Source organism: Gorilla gorilla, chromosome X (genome assembly GCF_029281585.2).
Source record: "Gorilla gorilla gorilla isolate KB3781 chromosome X, NHGRI_mGorGor1-v2.1_pri, whole genome shotgun sequence".
Lineage (NCBI taxonomy): Eukaryota > Metazoa > Chordata > Mammalia > Primates > Hominidae > Gorilla > Gorilla gorilla.
The window spans coordinates 41,869,595-41,890,706 of record NC_073247.2 but is presented as its reverse complement, the minus strand read 5'-3'; the positions used below and the strand labels follow the sequence as shown (position 1 = coordinate 41,890,706).

At 37.9% G+C, this 21,112-nt stretch overlaps 1 protein-coding gene across 13 annotated transcripts in view; it reads left to right on the top strand.

Annotated features, from left to right (window-relative positions):
* DMD (dystrophin) overlaps nt 1–21,112 on the top strand; it is a 2,091,067-nt gene that overhangs the window by 1,848,554 nt on the left and 221,401 nt on the right. For all 13 annotated transcript variants that reach the window (XM_055376532.2, XM_055376533.2, XM_055376528.2 and 10 more), the window contains one exon: nt 9,727–9,805. In XM_055376532.2, the coding sequence (XP_055232507.1) occupies nt 9,727–9,805 (79 nt within the window). The remainder of the gene's footprint in view (nt 1–9,726; nt 9,806–21,112) is intronic.

The following is a 21,112-nucleotide window of genomic DNA, read 5'->3' as shown; positions in this document are numbered from 1 at the left end:
TACCTACTTCCATGATGACCTAGAAATTCAATCTTTTGTTTCTCCTATAAAAGATCACATTGTACTTTGGATGTTTTCCCTGTAGTTTTCTGCACTATGTAAAGCCACATTTGGACTAAAACTAATAGTTTTAGTTTAGATTTGAAGTGAAAATATCTGAAATAGTTCAGGAAAGTCTTATGAGCATTTGCGGAGCTTACAAACAGCCTTGGGGGTGGGGTGAGGGGGAATGAGGGAAGAGGGAGGCAGGGGGAGAGAAGAGGAGGGCTAGGTCAGAAGAGTGCAAAGAAGACAGAGGGAGAGAGACCGTAGAGACTGTGAGTCCATGGCAGAGTTTTAATTCTGGTTCTGACACATCTACACAGAGAAACAATGGAAGCACATTGCTCCATCCCGTGTCCTTTATTAAGAAGCGTGAAGTATACTTATTTATATAACTTGTGGCTTATGATATGCAAAGAAGAGAGAAGACAGAATGTTGTAGGATTTGGAAGTACAGTAGATGAGATCTTCCGGTTTATTGATTTGTAAAGAACGGCTTGATACTGGTTTGTCAGTTCTGCATCAGTGAGAGAAAAGAAAGGCGCTTTTCAGTCAGTTGCCAGAGGAGGAGAGCCGGGAAGTGGAAACAGGGTCTTCTGGCAGAGAAGCTTCCTTGAGTGGTGGTCAAATTGACTGTGAAGGGAGTCAAGGTCAGGAAGCTTTGGAAATGCTGCAAGGATGGTATGGGATTTAAGGAGGGTTGATTTCCTTGGTTAAGGGTTGTTGCATACCTCAGCAAATTTCCCCTTCCAGCCTTTATTAAAGAAGTGTTTAGTAGAACAAACTGAAAATCTACAAGTATATTGTTACCCAAAATATAAAAGTTTCTGCCACTGAGATGAAAATGTTTGATTTCCAGTGCTTTATCTTTTTGCATTTATCTACCTGTTTCAGTCATTCGTTAATATGAATTTCCTAATATATGCCGTCTTTTTTTTTTCAGACAATACCAGTTCTATGGTATCTCATTGATGATTATTTCAAATTGCCACTTTTGTTCCTTGGAAATACTCCTGTGTTCAAATACCAGGAGGCATAATTATGTAATTACCATGCGAACATTATGCTACTTATGGGCCAAAATGCCCCTAGAAAGGAATGCTCCAATGGCCTCAGAAAATTTCTGTGAGAATGATATCTTCCAAATGTGGTATAAATAAAGCTCAAGAATAAATAGCTAAGGCTGGAGTGTAAATGATTTAATGTAATGATGTTGTAAGGTGAGAGCCACTTGACTTTAGTTCCTGTTGCAAATGATGAGATACATTAGGAAAACTTTTAAAAGGGAACCTATTTTTTAAGATAAAATCTGTATCAAGTTACATCACCTTCCAGGCAAAGTAATTCAACTTTCCTCTTTTCTCTTTGAGACCAAAAAAAAAAAAAAAGGCAGAAGAAATGCTTCCTATGATCTCTTCTCTTCCTGTCACAATTTTCATAAGTCTGTAGATGTAATTAAAACTAAAGATTTTGACAAATGAAGCAGGATAGGAGGTTGATTGCTGCTTTTCTAAATTAAAATTAATGATACCCTTAAGGTAGTTGGGTCTATGAAGTCAATTTAATGTTGATATAACCTGACTCCATTATCACAGAATGAGGCAGTTGCATAAGCATGAAAACCAATAAACAAACATCCAAAGTGCATTTTAGAAATCGGTGAGGTGAAAGATTAAAGGCTTAACAATGGACAAAGAGCTTGCTGTTTTGTTCTCTCTTGCCTTCCAGTTTGATGGCAGAGTTCATCAGAATTAGAGGAAGAATGTTCTTGGAGAAGCGTTGGGCTGGCACTAGGCTAGGAGTCCTATTCATATCCTGCCTCGCTTGTCTTGCAAGCATGCACAGCCCCTTCATTTGAGGCACTGTTTGCCTCAGCAGAGTCTGTGTACTCTTCTGGTAGGTTGTATAGAACATAATAAAGGGGGAGGGGTGGAGGAGAAAGGAAAGAAAAAGGAGGGAATAAAAAAAGGAGTCAGATTAAGAAAGAAGTCAGCACAGAAATATAAAATGGGAGGAAAAAAAGCTATGATGCAGGAACCTTAAAAGGTAGATTAAAGATGGTCTCAGATGGCACGGCATTAGTATCAATGCCATAAGTCACACAAAATCAATTAAGAATTATGCTCCTACTCAGAGTGAGTGCCATGTTAGCACTAGTTGTTTCCTGTGATCTATCCTGAAGTCAAATGCAAGAAACACTGTTTAACTCCTAAGTGCCCTAATGTCAGGAAAACACAGAAATAAACTCAAAGGAAGGACAATTCAGTTAATCTTTGCATTCAACAAGCCCAGGTTGTTCTGCCGCAGAGCTATACCTATCACAAAACTTCATTCCAGAAGATGGCCGGTAGAGGTGGCTCATGCCTGTAATCCCAGCACTCTGGGAGGCCCAGGAGAGTTTGAAATCAAGACTAGAACTTATCTCAGACTTTTTTTTTTCTTTTTTTTTTTTCAGTTACAACTCAAAAGAATCAGAATTAGAATAATAATGGATTTTAACTGAAAGGGAGTACCATTAGTTAAAAGGATTTTAACTGAAACTGTAATCAGTCTTAGGAGAGTTTCCAGGATAATGTTTGGGCATGTATTTATGAGTGTTACTTGTGAGGATTTGGGAGTAAGAATGAACGAGGAAGTTCCTCCCCCAACACAGACACATGCACACAGAAACTGTACAAACTGAAAAACTTCAGGACGAAAACTCATGAATAGACTGGAGAGTCATTTGTGTGCATATGTGTGGTTTATTTACTAGCATCACAGCACAAGAGTTTCTGTCTTTTGCTTTTGTTTTTGTTTTAATAGGCTCATTTGTATAAGTGTCATGTCTGTTTCTTGCATTCCCATGGATATTTATCAAGGGTCTAGACAAACTGAGAACCAGAAAATCAAAACATACGTTCCTAGTTACATATTTTCTCTAGACTGGAGTAAACATGATTTATGTATGTAGTAATCAGTAAGATGTAGCTTGGACACTAGGAAGAAACCACATTGCCTAGCAATGTATTTCCACATGGGGAGGTAATGCCTGTCTCTCCTAAACTTCTAGTGAAGATAAAACTCAAAGTAGAGTAATTAACAGAAAAGTCAAAAGACAAAGTGGAAGCCCTTGAGAACCTAAAACAAAGTTAAAGAACCAACATTTACATTTAGATAAATTTATTTGAAATCATTTCTAAGAGCCATGATGTTGTTATCGGTCCTTTTTCTTTCTTTCTTTTATTCTTTTGGCTTATTTAAAAGCAATCTTGAAGAAAAAATGAAATAAAGCTTATCTTTCACAATACACAGAGGAATGGACTGAGCTTTGGGAAACAGTCACAGCTTGGAATTAAGAGTGTGTGTCATATCATAATTTAGTTGGATGATTTGGTGCTCATTCATTATACCCAGAATTACACTTTCAAGTCTACCGTATTCATACTTATCTCAGTGCCTAACAAATAAGAGGAACTCAAAAAGCCTTTCATTCATTCATCCATTCGGTATTTCTTGATCATCTTCTATGTACTAGGCATTGTGATAAATTCTTAACAAGACAGATAAGATCTCTGTCTTTGTGGACAATAAACTTACATTCTAGTCAATATCTTTTGAATGAATGTAGTGATATTTCTTACTGAAGCTAAGAAAGGAAGGTCTCTGCAAACAGTATACTGTCTACAGAACTCATCTGAAATGAGAAGACCAAGGAGAATAATATATAGCCCTCATAACTCTCAAATCTTAAATATGATTATTTAAAAACTAGAGTAAAACAAATGTGGAGGAGATTTGGACTTTAGGGTTGTTTTATAAATTGCCATTTTACATTTTTAAATCTAGTATTATAGGCAAAATTGAATCTAAATGGTTTTCTTCTTTTCTTTTTTTACTTTCATCATCAAAAATGGAAGAAAGGAAGAAAAGGAGGAAGGAAGAAAAGAAGGAAAGGAAGAAGGGAGGGAGGGAAGTTTTTCAAAAGCTTGTGTCAGGGATCTTGAAAAAGAAATTATTCATTCAAAATATAGTTGTTATAGTAAAGATCCGTGAATAAACAGTACATTAATTCATTCAACTAATATTAATTTAGCACCTATTATATGCCAGGTACTGTGCTACTCACTGAGGATTTAGCAGGGAAAGATGTGTCCCTGTCCTCATGGAACATATAAAAAAGGACCTTTTTTTCTTGACATGCTTTTACTGAAGAATTGCTGCAACCTAGATTATGAGTTCTCATGGACCAGATGGCAGTTTTCTGCCCATCTGGGATAGTTCTGAAGAATAGACCCTCGTGTATCAATCAAGGTTTCTTCCAGTTCTAAGCTTTCGTGATCTATGATCTAATAGTTGAAACAGGATGTATGCTTCCAAAAAGATGTTATATTTGTATTACTTTTATAAAAGGAAACAGAGACATGCCCTATTAATTCAGAAGAGATTGGGTTCCTCCTGGCTGTTTAAATCATTCTATTTAAACTCCTTTATCTCTTCTTTCTTGGCTCACCTTCCAAAGCTCACTCTTACCCCTTTTAGTCTCACTTCCCTTTCCTTTCTTTAATTGCTGAGACAAATTGTTCATCTCTAACTGGCTATACATGACATCTCCAGTTAAATGTTTCACTGTTAGGACAAATTCATTATATTCCAAATGAATTCATACATACATATGCTATTTCTTCCTTTTCTGATTTTCATATTGCCATCAGCAATATCTTCATTCTCCCAGTCTTCCTTACTCGAAATCCAAGAGTTTATTTGCTTCTTCAGATATTAATCTCCAACACCAAATTGGATAGTTCTTCCTCCTTTCAAAATACCTTCTCATATGTACCTTCTTTTACATTGAATACAATACAGCCTTAATTCTAATGCATATCAACCCAAGTCTAGTAAGTTGCAACAGCCTCTTTCTGATCTCAGTCTCAGGTGCCCTTTCGAATCTGTTTTACACCATACTGATCTTCCCAAACCCTAACTTTCCTCTAAAATAGTGAGTCGTGTCACAGAAATTTTCAGTGGTTCTCTTTGCCTGCAGGGTAAATCTTGAGCCTCAGAGTCTGCGACGCCTTGCTTTGCATCATCTGCTTTCAACACGACTAACTAATTGTATCTCACTGTCGTCCTCAATACCACTGTTCTGCAGCCCCAAGCCTTTCTTCAGCTTGTCACTACTTCTTACCTCCAAACCTTTACACTTGCAGAGATCAGGGACTATAGCATTTGTTTTTTGCCTATCTCTTTCAATATTAACAAATACTTATAAAGTGAATAAACCACCAAGGAAAGAACTGATTGTGCCAGAACATAAGACACAGGTATATCATTTCTGGCTTTTGCTTCCTGTTTTGCATATACCACAGTATATTGATTTAAAATACAGCCAGTTAGAAAGATCTAATGCAGGGAGGCTCTCGTTTAATAGATTATCAAATTTCATTTCCTTGCATGATTGCTCACAGAATAAAGTGCTTTGTTCCTAAGTCCCAAGCTAAAGCTTTCGAGGACTTTGGTTGCTTTCAAGTTTTTCTCATTCATAAATTTGTTTCTTTATTTAGCCAGTTGTGCATTCAATCCACACAAAACCTTTCTCCAATGATAATTTGTGGAAAGAAATATTTTATGCTTAATTCTTCTCGCTGTCATACCTTCTCTTAAGTTTGAGTTATGAAGATGGAAATTCACTTTGATCTCATTTTAAAATCTTGACAATATTGAATGTACACTGGAAACTACCACTGGAGCGCTCCTTGTATAAGAAGGCAAAATTCTTCAGAGATTGGGAGTCTAGAATGAACTTTGATGCTGCATCGGCTCAGTCCCTATGAAGCTAACATTCTTACTAGAGAAAGTGGCCTATGGCACAGTCATATTCCTTTACCATCTACATCTTCCCCTTGGGATTTCTTTCTCAGTATGTGAAAAGATTTCTGATCAGTGTCCACTCCCATATGGCATCTTCATCTTCTCCTCTCTACCCCCAAACACTCACATTTATCTCTAGATTGATTTATTCATGAAATGACCCATTCTAAATTTAGAAATAATGACATATGCCCAACATTTATTTGCATGCGTTTTCCCACAACCTTTCTCTATAATCTTATGGTATCACATTCTTCAAGACCAGGAATTGACCTTGCATTGGGCCATAAAATACGTTGAACAACTGAAGTTTCATCGATATGCACACTAGAATTGGTCTGCATTCAATAAACTGATTGAAAATAAAGAAATTAAAAAGCCAATTACTTATTAAATATTTATAAAATATTTTTTTCAACTTTAATCTTCAGGATAGCAGTTAAGAGCAAGACCCAGACTGAATGAGTTTGAATCCTAGCTCTGCCAATTTACTAACTACTGAAGCTTAGACAAGTTTTTTTTTTTAACCTCTCATGCCTCAGTTTTTATGTCAATGAAGTGGGGGGGAATAATATTAACTCCTATTGCAGAGTTACTGTGAAGATAACATAATTCATATTGTCATGCACATATTGCTTAATAAATATTAGCCATTTTTGTATTGTATGTGGTGCCCTGCACATTATAGTCTATTGCTCTCCTTTTTTGCTTTTTTTTTTTTTTTTTTTTTTTTTTGAGATGGAGTCTTGTTCTGTTACCTAGGCTGGAGTGTAGTGACACGATCTCGGCGCACTGCAACCTCCACCTCTCAGATTCAAGTGATTCTCCTGCCTCAGCTTCCCGAGTAGCTGGGATTACAGATGCCCACCACCACACCAAGCTAATTTTTGTATTTTTAGTAGAGACTGCGTTTCATCATGTTGGCCAGACCGGTCTCGAACTCCTGACCTCAAGTGATCCACCTGCCTCGGCCTCCCAAAGTGCTGGGATTACAGGTGTGAGTCACCACGCCTGGCCTATTCCTCTCCTTTTATTAACCATAATAGTAGCAAGAACAGTAGCTGGTAACATTTATTGAGCAATTACCACGTGGCAGAAACTAGGCTAAATGCTTTACATGTATCATCTTATTTAATTCCCACAAAACCCTATAAGTTATATTATTTTCCACATTTTACTGATAAGGAAAGTTAAGAATAATTTACCCAGGGACATTGATTAGTCAAGGTTCTCCAGAGAAATAGAAGCAACTATATACATATGTATGTATGTATGTATGTATATGTGTGTGTGTGTGTGTGTATATGTATGTATATGTGTGTGTGAATATATAAAATTAAGTATTATCTCATGCAGTTGGAGACTAAGACGTCCCATGACCTGCTATCTGCAAGCTAGAGAGCCAGGAAAATTGGTAGTGTCATTTCAGTCTCAGTCTGAAGGCCTGAGAACCAGGGGAGTTGATGATGTAAATCCCAGTGCAAGGGCAGGAGAAGACTGACATCCCAGCTCAAGCAGGCCTGCAGGGAAAAAAGGAACATGCCTTTTTGTTCTGTTTAGGACCTCAACTGACAGGATGATGCCCGCCCACATTGGGATGGGCAATCTACTGAATCCACTGAACCAAATGCTAATCTTGTCTGCAAAACACCCTCACAGACACACCCAGAAATAGTGGTTTACCTGGGCACCCCATAGTCCAGTCAACTTGACACATAGAATTAACCATTACAGACCTGCAGTCAGTGCAGTCAGTGTCAGTAGGCATTCTTGTTTGTTCCGCATCTCTTCTCTTCTCTTCTCTTCTCTCTCTCTCTCTCTCTCTCTCTCTCTCTCTCTCTCTCACACTCACACACACACACACACACACACGTACCACATCTACTCATTTACTCATCCATTTGTTTGGTCAACTAGTCATTAAACAAATATTTGCTACCATTTACTATGTGCCTCCTGCAGAAAGGGTTGGAGACATTCGAAGAGAAAGGTAAACAAAAAATGGTCCCTGCTATCAAGAAGTTTCCAATCTATTGCAAGACACACTCGTGTCCATATAACTAAAATGAATTATATGATAGAAGTGCTTCAGGTATAAACCATATACTGTTAGAATGCTGAGGAAACCATTAATTCTAACCTGGGAGATGAGGAAGTAAACATATAAACACTAACAGCATTGATCTGGGAGAGAAGTGGGGTAACAGCATTGCCGAGAGAAGGAGCAGCATGAAGAAGCCACACACAAGAGTTATATTGGATGGAATAGTGCAGGACAGGCAGGTAGTTTTGGTGGGCTTAGCAGGTAGAGTTTGGGAGTGCAGGGTCATAAGGCTGGGAAGGTAGGTTTGATATGTCCCTCATGCTTTTGTGTATATAAAATAAAGTAAATCCTGCATTGTAGGGGAACCCCACTTGGTTATCCACGTATTTAGGCCAAGCAAAAATGGGCAAGTCTAGGGAGAGAGTGAAAAAATGAGATTGTTCTGGATATACACTAGGCACTTAATTGATATTGGAAGGCCAGAGTTGGTTTGAGGCCAGGCTACCTGAGCCACTTTTCTGATGAGATTAACATCGATTTTTACCTCTCGGGAATTCTGCACACCACGGGAACTACCCCCTGAGTTCTGATTGCTCTGTGCAAGCTCTGATCAACCCCTAGTTTAGCATGGACTGTTCACAACTAAATCAAAATCCAGAGTTAGAGAGCTAGGATGCCTGGAGCCACCACTTATATTGGATTGGCAAAATGCCAAATAAGTAAGTATAGCATGTCACCCGTAAAATTATTCCTTTTTTCCCCACCAAGAATAGAACTCACTAAGTTGACAGCACACTGTGTCAATATATTATAGAAAAACCTAATAGGAAGAAAAGAATGGCAGTTTTCACTGCATGCCCCCTAAAGGTATATTTCTTAATAATTTCCAAGTCCACTGAAAACTGAATTCCGAAAATTAGTTTTATCTTACTACCCACCCTATTTTATCCCAAATTTAAGCCTTGCCTGTACTTCTTTGATACTTAATATATTTTTTTTTTTTTGAGATGGAGTTTCACTCTGTCACCCAGCCTGGAGTACAGTGGCGTGATCTCTGCTCACTGCAGCCTCCCTCCTGCCTCAGCCTCCCGAGGAGCTGAGACTACAGGCATGCGCCAGCACACCCAACTAATTTTTGTATTTCTAGTAGAGATGGGGTTTCACCATGTTGGCCAGGCTGGCCTCGAACTTATGACCTCAAGTGATCCAGCCAACTTGGCCTCCCAAAGTGCTGGGATTACAGGCATGAGTCACTGTGCCCAGCCCGTAATTAAACATTAATCAACCATTGGTTAATTAATAATTATCAATAATTAAATATCACTCAATGATTTATTATCTATTAATCAATATTGCTTCTTTAAAAATTTGTCAAAAACAATAGCCTAAGACTTAAAGACAAGACATGTCATTTCTGAGATTCTGTAGTCACCTATACCAAATGTCACCCTCCCTAATGTTTTTGTGAAAGTAAAGATTTGTATTTTTTTATGGTACTAATTGAAGCAGTAGTTCATTTGTGGCTGCCAATGAGTTGACTGTTAAAAAAAAACAAAATCTCATTTTAACATTGTCGAGAGAGGAAAACCTTTGTGTTTGGCCTTGGATTGATAAAAACGAGTCTGGAATACTATATACGGTAAGTGAATATTAAAACTAGAGTTATGAAATGTTGCTTTAGTGTTCTCAGCCTTGGAGACTCAAAGTATCTTATCAGAAAGGATACATTGTTTTAATTGTTCCTCATTATATAGAATGAGAGAACATCATTTCTCTCCTTTTCCTCCCAGGTGGCCGTCGAGGACCGAGTCAGGCAGCTGCATGAAGCCCACAGGGACTTTGGTCCAGCATCTCAGCACTTTCTTTCCAGTAAGTCATTTTCAGCTTTTATCACTTAATTTTATTGCATCTTGATTAATAAGAATTAACAGTTGAAAAAACAAAAGAATTAAGAGTTGAATTATAATAATCTTTTATCAGATGCAGTAGAAGCATAAATCATCCTGAAATATAACTTGGTTGATAAGTTGAGAAGGTTAGGAAGAGGAAGGCCAATTGGATCATTTTGTCCAGTCTTCAGCTAATGCATAATTGTTTCCTGCAATATATTCTCAAATGTTAACCGTATTAATATTTTTGAGTCTTTTTGAAAAATGTGGAACACTTTGCTCAGGAGCCATGCTAGTATTCTCTGTATCATTATTCCAATGTTAGTATATGGGCTGCTGAAGCAAAAACATACTTTTGAGTTTTTAATTTCTGCCTATCAGTTCAGTTCATAAAGCTAATAATTTTGATATCATGTAATTATAATATGATCATTCAATATATGTTACTGTGACTCTATAATTCTTTATCTCTAAATAATTCATTAAATACTCCCTGCCTTATGAAATGAGTGGCAATTCTCAAAAGAAGGCATACAAATGGCCAACAGGTATATGAAAAAATGCTCAACATCACTAATCACCAGGGAAATGCAAATCAAGACCACATGATATATCGTCTTACCCCGATTAGAATGGCTATTATTCAAAAGACAAAAAATAACAGATTCTGGTGAGAATGTGAAGAAAGGGAACTCTTTTACAGTGTTGATGAAAATGTAACAGTAAATTAGTAACAGTATGAAGATTCTCAAGAAACTGTAAATAGAACTACCTTACCATCTGGCAATCCCACTACTGGTTATCCATCCCAAAGCTAAGAAATCAGTATATCAAAAGGGTACCTGCACTTGCATGCTTATCACAGCACTGTTTAAAACAGCAAAGATGTGAAATCAACCTAAGTGTATATCAACAGATGAATGGATAAAGAATATGTGGTATCTGTACACAATGAAACACTGCAAGAATGAAACCATGTCATTCACAGCAACATGGATGGAACTGGAGGTCATTATGTTAAGTGAAATAACCCTGGCACAGAAAGACAAAAATCGCATGTTCTTACTCTTGTGGGAGCTAAAAAAATTGATAATAAACATAGAATAGAATGGTAGATACTAGTGGCTGGGAAAGGTGTGTGGGTAGAGGGGGAGATAAAGAGAGGGTGGTTAATGGGTACAAACATCCAGTTAGATAGAAGGACTACGTTATATCATTTGACAGCAGAATAGAGTGACTGTAGTTAACAACAATGTGTTGTATATTTCAAAGTACCAAGAAGAAAGGGCTTGAATTGTTCCCAATACATAGACAAATGACAAATACTAAAAGTAATGGATGCCTCAAATACCCTGACTTGATCATTATGCATTCTATGCCAGTAAAATATCACATTACCTCATAAATATGTAAAATATTATGTATCAATAATAAATAAATACTATGCCTCCAAGTTGAAACCTCAGCCTATGGGCATTTCCTTTCCCTAACTGTTTGTATCCTTTTTTTTTTTTTTTTGAGAGGGAGCCTCATTCTGTCACCCAGGCTGTGAGTGCAGTGGCGTGATCTTGGCTCACTGCAACCTCCGCCTCCCGGGTTCAAACTATTCTCCTGCCTCAGCTTCCCGAGTAGCTGGGACTACAGGTGTACACCACCAGGCCCAGATAATTTTTGTATTTTTTAGTAGAGACGAGGCTTCACCACGTTGGTCAGGCTGGTCTCGAGCTTCTGACCTCAAGTGATCCACTCGCCTTGGCCTCCGAAAGTGCTGGGATTACATTCGTGAGCCTTGTATTCTCCTTTTGTTCTTGACCTCTAGCCATTCTTTTTATTTACTGGTTTTGCTATTTTATTAATTATGTTTTTATAATTAATACTAAGAGAAATAACCTTGGTTAACTGAAAGTTTAAGTATTAGAAAATCCTATTTATACAGTATTGCATATTAAATTGGCAAGCACCTGTTTTCCTCTGGTTAATGTTAATTTATACCACTTTTTATTTGATTATAAAAGTATATGTGTTGAGTTTTTTGGTATTTAAAAAGCCATACTTTACCACATGGAGTTAACATCTGTTAGCATTCTGATGTATTTCCTTGTGGTCATATATGAGTATATATGAGGGTTTATCCATCATTTTAACGCAATTACTTTGTGCCTAGAAATGTTACAGATTTTAACTAGTTTAATCCTTATAGCAATCCCTTAAGGTAGGTACCATTATTATACCCATTTCAATGATGAAGAAACTGAGGCACACATTCATACAGCTAGTAGATGAGGGAGCCAGGATTCAAACTCAAGAAGTTGGCTCCAGAGTCTGTGTTTTTAAGCATCGCACTGTAATTTTACTTAATTTATATATTTTATAGAGAGGAAGTAATTCTGTATGATCTCCATTCTTCTGCCATATTCTTTCATTGCCATTTTCTGATCATTTCCTTTCTTTTCCATTCTCCACGGGTTAATAAAAAGATTCACGCTCACAAATACTTTAAAGTATTTGAGTAGATGTTGTCATGTGTGTCTTCAGTTGGCTGTTGTCTTTTTGAACAAAATTTCCTGGAAGGTGTTGGTCCTGTGTTTTTGTCATACATCGATAATAGATTAAGAAGAAGTATCTTATTTTCTGGACTGGCTCTAACTTTATTATCCGCATGTGGTCTAGTTATTTGGACACAGTTTCACAATGCTTTGGAGTTGCCAAGAAAAAGGGATAAGTTAAAGCAGTTTATCTAAATGAGTGGGATCGTGGCTTTTAGGAACGGCTCTAGAAAAATGATAAAGGCTGCAGATTTTGTCTTCTGCATCTTTCCAAATCTCTGGTCTACTTAACTTGCCTTGGTGACAGCCATTCTATTCGATTTAATTGAGATTAAATGTGATAACATACTCCTAAGCGACTCATAAACCATAAATAAAAAATAATACTATTATGAATATTAATTACTCCTCAGACACCAGGTATATTCATTCATATTTTCTTCTCCCTGACTCCCCCTCTGAATTCCCATGTCTTACCCATTAAAACCTATTTTCAGAAAATGATATACTCATTTAACCCAAGTGATAGGTAAAGTTTAATGTGTTCTTCTCCTGGGTTATTTGCATTTTATTAGTGTGAAAATCCGTAAGCCTGAGGTGGTAGAACATCGGCCATAAGCTCTGAGCTGTGAGGAAGGAACTTTGAGGTGCCAAGGGGAGCATTCTCACACCTTTCAAACCATATCACATCAGTGCCCACTTCCAGAAAGATCAGGCCTGTTAGACACAGGCATTCATAAAGAGACTGATCTACCTGCCTGAATGGAGCCAGCCCCGGAAGTCATCAATCTCTTGGATGCCCATGTGGAATATCAATATATGCTTAAAAGCTTTGCTTGCAGGTATAAAGAAAATACCAACTTGGTTTAAGGGATATTTAAGAAATAGGATGGTGAGACTAAGGATGGATTGTTTCTTTACATTGTACTTTTTAAAATTACAAAGGTACTCTATACACATCAAGAAAAATTTGGAAAGCCCACAGTACAAACAAGAAAAGAAAAAGTATCCATAATCCTATGACTCAGAGATAATCACTATCAGAAATTTGGTTTATATACTTTCTGTATTTCTCTTGTGGTTGTGTGTGTGTGTGTGTGTATCAAGGTTCTATCTTTTTTTTATTTTTTAATTTATTTGTTTTTTGAGACAGAGTGCAATCTCAGCTCACTGCAACCTCCCCCGTCCTGGGTTCTAGCGATTCTCATGACTCAGCCTCCCGAGTAGCTGGGATTACAGGAATACGCCACCACGCTTGGCTAATTTTTTGTATTTTTAGTAGAGACGGGGTTTCACTATGTTGGCCAGGCTGGTCTCGAACTTGTGGCCTCAAGTAATCCACCCACTGAGGCCTCCCAAAGTGTTGAGATTACAGGCATGAGCCACCACGCCCGGCCTCTCTCTTTTCTTTTAAACCATGCGCAGATAAAAACATGCTAGTTTTATGACCTGCTTTTTTCCCTTAAAACTATCTTTACAATATTTTCATGTGTTTAAATATTCTTCTTCAGAGTAATTTTTCTAATGACTGGCTAATACTCTCTTCTGTGGCTGTACCAAATTTACCAACACAATTCTAAATTGCTCAATATTAAGATTATTTCACAATCTTTATTATATCGAGCATTATGGCTACTATCCTTTTTATACCTTTACAAATATCTCAGATTCTTTCTACAGGATAAATGCCTAAAGGTGGAATTGTTATGTTAAAGAATGTTTACATTCGTAAGCCTTTTCAAGTGTATTGCCAAACTTACCTCTAGAAAATTGCACCAGAAATTGGGTGTGCCATCCAAACCGTATTTGAGCTAGGCATGGTGTGGCTCATGCCTATAATCCCAATTCTTTGGGAAACTGAGGCAGGAGGATCACTTGAGCCCAAGAGGTCAAGGCTGCAGTGATCCATAATCCCCCCCGCACTCCAATCTGTGTGACAGAGCAAGACCCTGACCCTAAATTTAAAAAAGAAAAAAAATCACCATATTTGAAGCAGGACATCTCTGAAGTCACGTATTTGCTACTATAAAAGCAGCTTCCCCCTACCAATGAATAAAAATATGTTTTAAATATTCCTCTAAGGTCATATTAAATGAATTTGAATTGATACTTTTTTTTAGACAGGCCTGAGTTGATACATGTTTAGTAATGTGCTTTCAGGTTACTATAAATAATAATACAGTGGCTCCTAAAGCTTAGAAATTACAAAGAAAAGAAAAATAAGGAGGAACTACTAATTGCACCCGCCAACATAAACATGCTTACTGTCTCTGTTTATCTTATTCTCTCTCTCTCTCTGTCTCGCACGTGTGTGCACTCTCTCTCTCTCTCTCACACACACACACACACACACTCCCCTTTGGAAATTATTTGGAAATTACATTACCAGCTGTCTGTTGTTTATCAGAAGACAGAGGCAGCCTTTTACTAAAAAACAGAATTCACTGTTTCTTCCTGGTGGCCCAATCTCTACAGGTTAAAGAAATTGTTTCTTTTATCTTAGATCTAAGAGAAAATGAGAAGAGAAAAGCGTTGTGAAATATGACCCTTCTCCACTGATAGACACTAACTTGTCCTTACTTCTAGTTTTAGTACACTGCTACTCCTAATTGACTTCTACAACTTAAACCAAGAAAAAGGAGAAATTCTAATAGTGTGACTTCAAATATGTATATAATTTACAATAAAATTATCATTTAAGTTATTTAAATTATATACTAATATATAGTTATATATGTATAATTGGTAGGTATATTGTCAGTCTCTTCATATGTCTGTGATTAAGAAAGTATTAAAGTATTCATTGGTTGGCATAGTAGTCTGAAAATCGTCCTTTTCTTTTGAAGAGTTTAAAGATTTGCTGGGCGTGGTGGCTTACACCTGTAATCCCATCACTTTGGGAGGCTGAGGTGGGCAGATCACTTGAGGTCAGGAGTTCAAGACCAGCCTGGCCAACCTGGTGAAACCCCCATCTGTACTAAAAATACAAAAATTAGCTGGGCGTGGTGGCACTCGCCTGTAATCCCAGCTGCTTAGGAGGCTGAGGCAGGAGAATGGCTTGAACCCTGGAGGTGGAGGTTGCAGTGAGCTGAGATCATGCCACTGCAGTCCAGCCTGGGTGATAGAGAGAGACTCTGTCTCAAAAAAAGAGTTTAAAGATTTTTCCTGACCATTATTCAATTCTCTGGTCTTTTGTTCTAAACTCTACTTTTCTCACCAAGAAAGATCACTATATATTTGGGTAAAGGGAGAAATCATTCTATAACAGTAAAAAGAATCCATGGTTTTCTTAATATTTTACAAGTTCCAGAGGTCCCTTAAAAGAATATTTTCCAAGCCAGGTTCTTTAAAACATTAATGTTATATTAGGTTTTGATAACTGTCCCTTGAAAAAAATAGTACTGATTAATAAGATTGGAAAAACACTAGGTTTCAAAGATAAGCAAGTTTATTTCTTGTTAGAATTCTTGGAATTTTTATTATACACTGAGACTCTAAGAGGATAAGGAGTCTATAGTTCTCCAGTTTTAGGTGACTGTGGAAGCCTTTTTCAGGCACACCAATTAATTTCACACTAAACTTTATGCCATGGATCACAGTGAATCTTTGCCTTAATGTGGTATTTGCCAAATGCTTTAATGACAAAAAATTTCTGCTAAAGGTTGTAGAAACGTGATCCAATTAAAAATAAAATGAGTATTTATGAGGCAAAAGGGTCAACTCCCTCTCTTTACTGAAGTTCCCAGCCCCACTCCCACCCAGGAGCCCTCTTGTGCTGTGGAATTTCCTAACTGGAGATAAGCTTAGAAAGTATCTATACCAGTAGTTTCCAAACTCTGAGGTGTGGCTCATTAGCAAATCCTAAAATCAGTTTAATGACTTACAACCAACAATTTTTTACTGGAATGGAATGGAATGGAACAGATTAGAAAATATCAGAGTGCATTACCTAAGCAAGGTTAAGTGTTGTTTTGGCGGTGGTTAATTTGTTAGATGTGTGTGTACATGCATGTGTGTGTATGTGTGTGTGTGTGTGTGTGTGTGCGCGCGCGCGCACGCCAGATCACAATGTAAAACGTTTTTCTTCTGCGGGTTGCAGTCGAAATAGTTTGAGAAACATTGAATCATTCCAGCCCTTTCCTTATTTTACAGATAATAAAATAGGTGCAGAACGATCAAATGACATAACCAAGGTCACAAAGATAGTTATAATACTGGGACTGGAACCCAGTTTCTGGACTTCCAAGCCACAAATCACACTGCCTTACCCGTTAAGAAGAAATGCCCAGGCCAATAACTGTCTAGTCCATCTGCTATTGCCAACGATTATTCTCTCGTATATTCCTCTTCATTTGGCCATCCTAAGTTGATTTACATAACCTAAATTTTTCTCTCAACACCTCTGGGCTAAAAACTGCCTTATCAAAATGGTATTGATAGTGGTTAAGAGTAAAAGCTGTAAAATCAAAGTGACTGGGTTCAAATATTGACTCAGACACTTTATGCTTTTTTCTTTCTCTTTATTCTTCATCTTTAAAATAGGGATAATAGTAACATATTTGGTCAATTGTAAGACACACTTTTCCACCCACGTTTCAACAGTTCTGAAATCAGAATGCACCACACGACCAATGGGATATTGAATTCGGTGAAATATGGCTGTATTATTTCATAGGGTTACAGTGAAGATCAAACAGTTAATATTTGTAAAACCCTTAGAATAGTGCCTGGAACATAGTAAGTGCTATTCAAGTGTTTGCTATTAGCTTTAGCATTAGTATCATTATTACTATCAGCTTGATAGTATAACTTAATGCGTGCCTGTTAGAGTCAAACTAGTCATGAAAGTTTCATTCATTCTCTTGCATTTAATGGTCAGTATAAGTAGTTCCTCTCCTTTCTGAAGATGATTTCCAAGGATCTAATTTGAAAGTCCAGTGTTTTGCACATTAGAACAGCTCAATAGTTGTTTGTATAACTAATGAGTGATAAATAATAAAAAAGATAGACCTTAATCTCTAAAAGGTCAGGATAGTATTAGTCTTGTTGACAGTTATATTCTACAGTACCTAATGTGGTATGTGGTACTTAGTAGATGTTCAGTAAATATTTACAGAATGAATTATGTCTTATACCCAAAAGAAGAAGAGGTAAATTCACTCTTGACATTGATAATACACAGAGGCATGAGATTTAGCATAGTGGCTATCACATAGTAGACACTCAATAAATAATGTGACCTTTTCTGTTGCTTCTCAGCAAAGACTAATAGCATTCATAACTTTATATGGTCGTTTTTATCAAAGTCTACCATGTAATACATTAAGGGAAAAGGCTGACTTCAAAATTACAGCATGATCACAACTATATTACAAAATAAAAATAACAGAAATGTACACATAAAAGAAAAATGGAAAATAAAAAGATACCAAAAGACAAACAGTTATTGCATCATTTCTTTCTTTTTACTTTTACAAATTTTCTGGTAATAGCATGTACTACCTTTGTAATGGAAAAAAACAATAAAGGTAACATTTTATACTCCAGCTTTTAACCAGTGACCTCTTGCAGTGGCAATGGGACTCTGAAAGACAAATTTCCTTTTTACTATTTATTCTGAATTTAAAAGCTGTTTCATTGAGTGACCTTCTCAGATTATGAGACACTGTAAAAAGAAATAACTGATCAATTATTTCTTGCAGGCTTTACAATCTTAACTGCCTTAATCATATCCCTGGTTAAGTCTTTTTCTCTCTTGTCAAAGTGACTCAAGCTTTTACAGTTTCTCCTTGATACATAGGGCCTAGCAGTTTGTTTCTATCTTGAGAGTTGCCAAGCTTTCATCCTGGACATTCCCCACTACACATACACACTTAATTTTAAAAAATAGGGGAAACCTTTAAGCACATCTAATAATTGCTGACATTTCACTTAACAGTGCTCCAACCTATGCTACCAGTGTCCTCAGGGGACAGATAATTTGAAATATGAGTGGGGCAATAATTTAAAGCTTCAGATTGGCTTAAATAAGCCATCATGAGGCCGGGTGCGGTGGCTCACGCCAGTAATCCCAGCACTTTGGGAGGCCGAGGCGGGCAGATCACCTGAAGTCAGGAGTTCAAGACCAGCCTGACCAACATGGAGAAACCCTGTCTCTACTAAAAATACAAAATTAGCTGGGCGTAGTGGCATGCATCTGTAATCCCAGCTACTCGAGAGGCTGAGGCAGGAGAATCACTTGAACCCAGGAGGCAGAGGTTGCAGTGAGCCGAGATTGCACCATTGCACTCCAGCCTGGGCAACAAGAGTGAAACTCCATCTCAAAAAAATAAAAACATAAAAATAAGCCATCATGATAAAAGTCAGAATTTTGCAGGTCTAATGTGAGATGATTTGCAGGCTAAAATTGTCTTTCAAGTAAAATCTCAGGGTGAAATGATTTGAGCCAGTTTCTTCAGCAGTCACGTGTTGTCCCAAGTGTTAGGAATTTGGGACAAATGCCATGTGACCTACCAGTGATGCTGATAATGCCCCTATAAATTCAAAGACAGCCTTTCCAATGCCCATAAAAAGCAGCTACAGCAGTAATAATTATATTCTCTTCTTAAAATGTATTGTCATGGCCCTTTTCTCCTTTAGCTCAAATGTATACTCCCCAATAAGCTCTCAGATTTATTTGCTTTACAGTATCATTAGCAACCAGATTTTGCATCGTTGGCCCTATATATCCCATCAATTTGAACACATGAGGAAACAGAGCATTTTTGTTTCTGCTATGGGAATTTCTGTGCTGGGGCTGGCTTACAATGGCTCAAGAGAGCCAATTGTAAAATATACAGGAATTGTGAGCTAGTTATTAAGCCTACCTTTGGTAGCTTGAAATCAGGCATAGTGGGAAGATTTACTCCATGGAAATTGGCAAATACTACAAATTGGGGCACTTTGTTTTTTTTTTTTGTTTGTTTGTTTGTTTGTTTGTTTTTGCATAGATGGTTTCCCAGAAATGACTAATTTATCTATGTTATTTGGATCACTCAAGTCCCTGTATGCAAAGAATCTTCTTAAACTTAGCAGGAAGGATGCTCAGGATCCAAATATTTATCTGCCTTGCAGAGTGACCACTCATCCTGGTTTGTCTGGGACTTTCCTGGATTTAGCACTGGAATTCCCATTTTCCAGGAAATCTCTGTAGTCCCAGGCAAACCAAGATAGTTGCTCACCCTAGCCTTAGGTAAAATCCCTAGAAATAGAGCCCTATTTAGATAGATGGGGCTTCTTGTAGAAGTAATTTGTTCAGGTGAAAGGGAGTGAGGGAAGCAGGATAAAGTAAGAAGGATGCTGGTCAAGGAGTTAAGTGGGAAGGAAGAGACTCACTTCAGCTTGATCCCACAGGGAGCTCTGGAGAACAAATTGTCCCTACCTTGAGATAAGGGGCCTGGGCTTTTTGTTTGTTTGTTTTGAGACGGAGTCTTGTTCTGTCACCCAAACTGGAGTGCAATGGCGTGATCTTGGCTCACTGCAACCTCCGCCTCCCAGGTTCAAGCTATTCTCCTGCCTCAGCCTCCCGAGTAGCTGGGACTACCACGGCCGGCTATTTTTTTTTTTTTTTTTGTATTTTTAGTAGAGACGGGGTTTCACTAGGTTGGCCAGGCTGGTCTCGAACTCCTGATCTCGTGATCCGCCTGCCTCGGTCTCCAAAAGTGCTGGGATTACAGGCGTGAGCCACCGCGCCCAGCCAGGGCTGGGCTTTTATTTTCCCATGTGAAGTAGTCATTGGCTGTGGATTTCTGGGGAGTAGGAGATAGCAAAGCAGTTCCCATTTGGCCAAGGGAGGATTTCTGGTGAAAGGACCAATGAGGCCTTAGCAACCAACACTCACAACAACTGCGGCTGGGTGAACCAGCTCAGTAAAAGGGATCTGAGTGGAACAACAATAGTATTAACCTCTCCTAGACTTTATGAAGCTGCTATCATACCCCATGCATAATCTGGCTTTAGAGCTGAATGGGCACATTTAGCTGGATCACTAACCACCACTCCTTCGTCACGTACTTACATGGAAATTAGCCCGGTGGCATGGAAGAGATGAGACAAATGTCTGTTTCTTTCTTGTTTCATCTTCCTCATTGTGACAGATTCTTCTGGGCCTCATGAGGACCTAGGGCAAAGAGACCAGCACCAGAGTTCTGAATCAGTTTTATAACATGGGCACTATTTTGGTGGAATGCTGGCTCTGAAGGGTGTATTTTTACACTACCCGGAAAATGAAGGCATTTGTGAATTTGGCCTGGGGTAGCATTTTGTCATCTGTCCAAAATACAAAGCTTTGCACAACAGAAATAGTGGGATCACATCCCTGTGGGCAAGAATCATTACTTTCGTTTTTCCATTTGGATGTTTTCCATTTTCAGAACACAACCAGTTTGGGATTACAAAGTACTTTCTGGTGAGAACTTTGAAGTGAGGACAAAAGGCACTTTGTTCTTTAGTAGACTTACATAAACTGTTCCTGGTTTAAAAACCATTCTAGATTTTTAAATAGACTTTCAGATATCTGCAGTAAAAATCATCTTGATTTCAGCCGACTGCAGGTACTGCTCTGTTATGTGCTATGCCTCCTTAAGGCTGTAAGGGACAGGGATAGGCTTAGGTGATAAGGAACATTTTCAGGATACAGAGAAGCATGACGAATAACATGGGCCGGGCGCGGTGGCTCACACCTGTAATCCCAGCACTTTGGG